Genomic DNA, 2,481 nt, shown 5'->3' on the forward strand with positions numbered 1-2,481 from the left:
GGGGGGGCCCCATGAGCCGAGGAGGCCACAGATCAGAATCTAGACCACATCAGCTTCTGTTTGTCCCTGATAGACAGCTTCCACCAAACTCCTTGACTCATGTTGAAATCATGTGGTCATATGAAACCTGTGGGCTGAAAATCCAAAGAACTTCATTCACAGACAAACTCTTAGGTGAAATTGCAAGGGAAGGTTGGACTAAATGCAAAACCTGAAGCAGAATGTTTTTGAAAACATATCACACGACTGATTATTGCATCATTCGGCTGCTGTTTGGGTGGAGAGCCACTGATGGGGTTTGTAGCCATCACCATATTCCACATTAACAGACCTGCACAGTAAATAAATGCATCACAGCAGGGGAAAGTTGTGTAAAAATAAAGTTAACAAACAATAAAAACGCAGCATTAATTAATTTAAAAGCTCACAAAGCCTCAAATTATCGTCCAGTGCTGATTTTCCAAGATGATCCTCTGTGTGTTTCTTGCAGGATGGCTGAATCTCGCTTTAACAACCCTTATTTTTGGCCTCCACCTCCTGCCATGCCGGGCCAGGTGAGCATCTCTGAGATTCGCACGTGCACAAGCTTACAGAATGATTTTCCTCTAAATGTTTCTTGAAATTTTGCTTTATAATTGTCTTACTGCAACGAGTTTAACGAGCAGCGTCTCACAAAATTATCTCTATTTTGTTGCTATGCAACCTTGAAATGTAACTGGATTTTTTTATTTGAATAAAATCAATATTTGTACAAAAATAATTCAGATTCATGCAATTAAATGGGGAAAACATTATTAATTCCAATATAAAATAGACAAATGGTGCGTTCATACAGCTTGTTTTCAACCCCTAAATCCAAATACTGCATGGAGACACCATCTGCTGCACTTCCAGCATCAAGTCTCTTCAGGTTGGTCTCCATGAGCTTTGTCCATCTAACCACTGGAGTTTGGTTCATTCTTCATGACCAACCTGCACCAGCTCCTTCAGGTTGTTGAGGCGCTGCTTGTGTCCAACAAACTTTAAATCAAAGCAGAGATTCTCAGTTGGACTGAGGTCTGGGTTGGACTAAACTGGTCCCAATGCTCCCAACAAGTTCCCTTCAAGCATTTTTCAGTATTTTGCTCCATCCATCTTTAACTCCGACTAATTACTCCATTAATGTAAAACATCCCCACAGCATGATTCTGCCACCACCGTGCTTCACTGTAGGGTTGTTGTTCTCATCATGATGTGAGGTGTTGTCCTTGATCACCTAAAAGTTTGAGTTTGATCTCATTTGACCACAGCACCTTCTACAACATGTTTAGGAAGAAAATCCAAACAGTCCAGCTTTATTTTATTTTTTAACAAACATCTCCTGGTCCAGCTCTGTGCAGCTCATATAGATCCTCCCATCTCTGCAGAAGAGCTCCATCAGGGTTGTTAATTACTTTACCTGGTCTGTGAGTTTTCCTTGGTCTTCATGATGTCTCCTGCTTGGTATCAGCCCTCATTACTCAGAGGTGTTGGACTGGTGTTGATTCTGGAGGCTGTTATAACAAGTACAGTTCATTTACCAGGTTTAAATCATTTACTAGTACTGAAGTATCTTTTTAATTAAAATAACTGATGTAATAGTTGGGGCTTCAAAAGGAAAAAAAAAGGGGGTGAATACATATGCAATCACCTCTTTTGAGTTTTATGTACAAACCGGATTCCAAAAAAGTTGGGACACTAAACAAATTGTGAATAAAAACTGAATGCAAAATGTGGAGGTGGCAAATGTCAATATTTTATTTGTAATATAACATAGATGACAGATCAAAAGTTTAATCTGAGTAAATGTAACATTTTAAAGGAAAAATTTGTTGATTCAAAATTTCACAGTGTCAATAAATCCCAAAAAAGTTGGGACAAGTAGCAATAAGTGGCTGGAAAAAGGAAATTGAGCATAAAACGAACAGCTGAAAGACCAATTAACACTAATTAGGTCAATTGACAACATGATTGGGTATAAAAAGAGCTTATCAGAGTGTCAGTGTCTCTCAGAAGCCAAGATGGTAAGAGGATCACCAATTCCACCATTGTTGAGCAGATAGATAGCGCGGCAATACCAGAATGGTGTTACCCAGCGTAAAATAGCAAAGACTTTTAAGTTATCATCATCAACCGTGCATAACATCATCAAAAGATTCAGAGAATCTGGAACAATCGCTGTGCAAAAGGGTCAAGGCCGTAAAACTCTACTGGATGCTCGTGATCTCCGGGCTCTTAAACGTCACTGCACCTCAAACAGGAATGCCACTGTCAAGGAAATAACAGAATGGGCTCAGGAATACTTCCAGAAACCATTGTCAGTGAACACAATCCACCGTGCTATCCGCCGTTGCCAGCTGAAACTCTACAGTGCAAAGAGGAAGCCATTTCTAAGCAAGCTCCACAAGCTCAGACATTTGCACTGGGCCAGGGGTCATTTAAAATGGAGTGTGGCAAAATGGA

The 2,481-nt window shown here is 40.1% G+C and overlaps 2 protein-coding genes across 2 annotated transcripts in view; one reads left to right on the plus strand and one right to left on the minus strand.

Annotated features, from left to right (window-relative positions):
- foxj3 (forkhead box J3) overlaps window positions 1–2,481 on the minus strand; it is a 99,271-nt gene that overhangs the window by 60,224 nt on the left and 36,566 nt on the right. The window lies entirely within an intron of this gene.
- The window catches only part of LOC119411813 (zinc finger protein 362), a 6,765-nt gene continuing 4,775 nt past the window's right edge, over window positions 492–2,481 (plus strand). The window contains exon 1 of the mRNA XM_037678743.1: window positions 492–554. Within this exon, the coding sequence (XP_037534671.1) occupies window positions 492–554 (63 nt within the window). The remainder of the gene's footprint in view (window positions 555–2,481) is intronic.

The sequence above is a fragment of the Nematolebias whitei genome, chromosome 7, assembly GCF_014905685.2.
Source record: "Nematolebias whitei isolate Nwh7 chromosome 7, NemWhi1, whole genome shotgun sequence".
Taxonomy (NCBI): domain Eukaryota; kingdom Metazoa; phylum Chordata; class Actinopteri; order Cyprinodontiformes; family Rivulidae; genus Nematolebias; species Nematolebias whitei.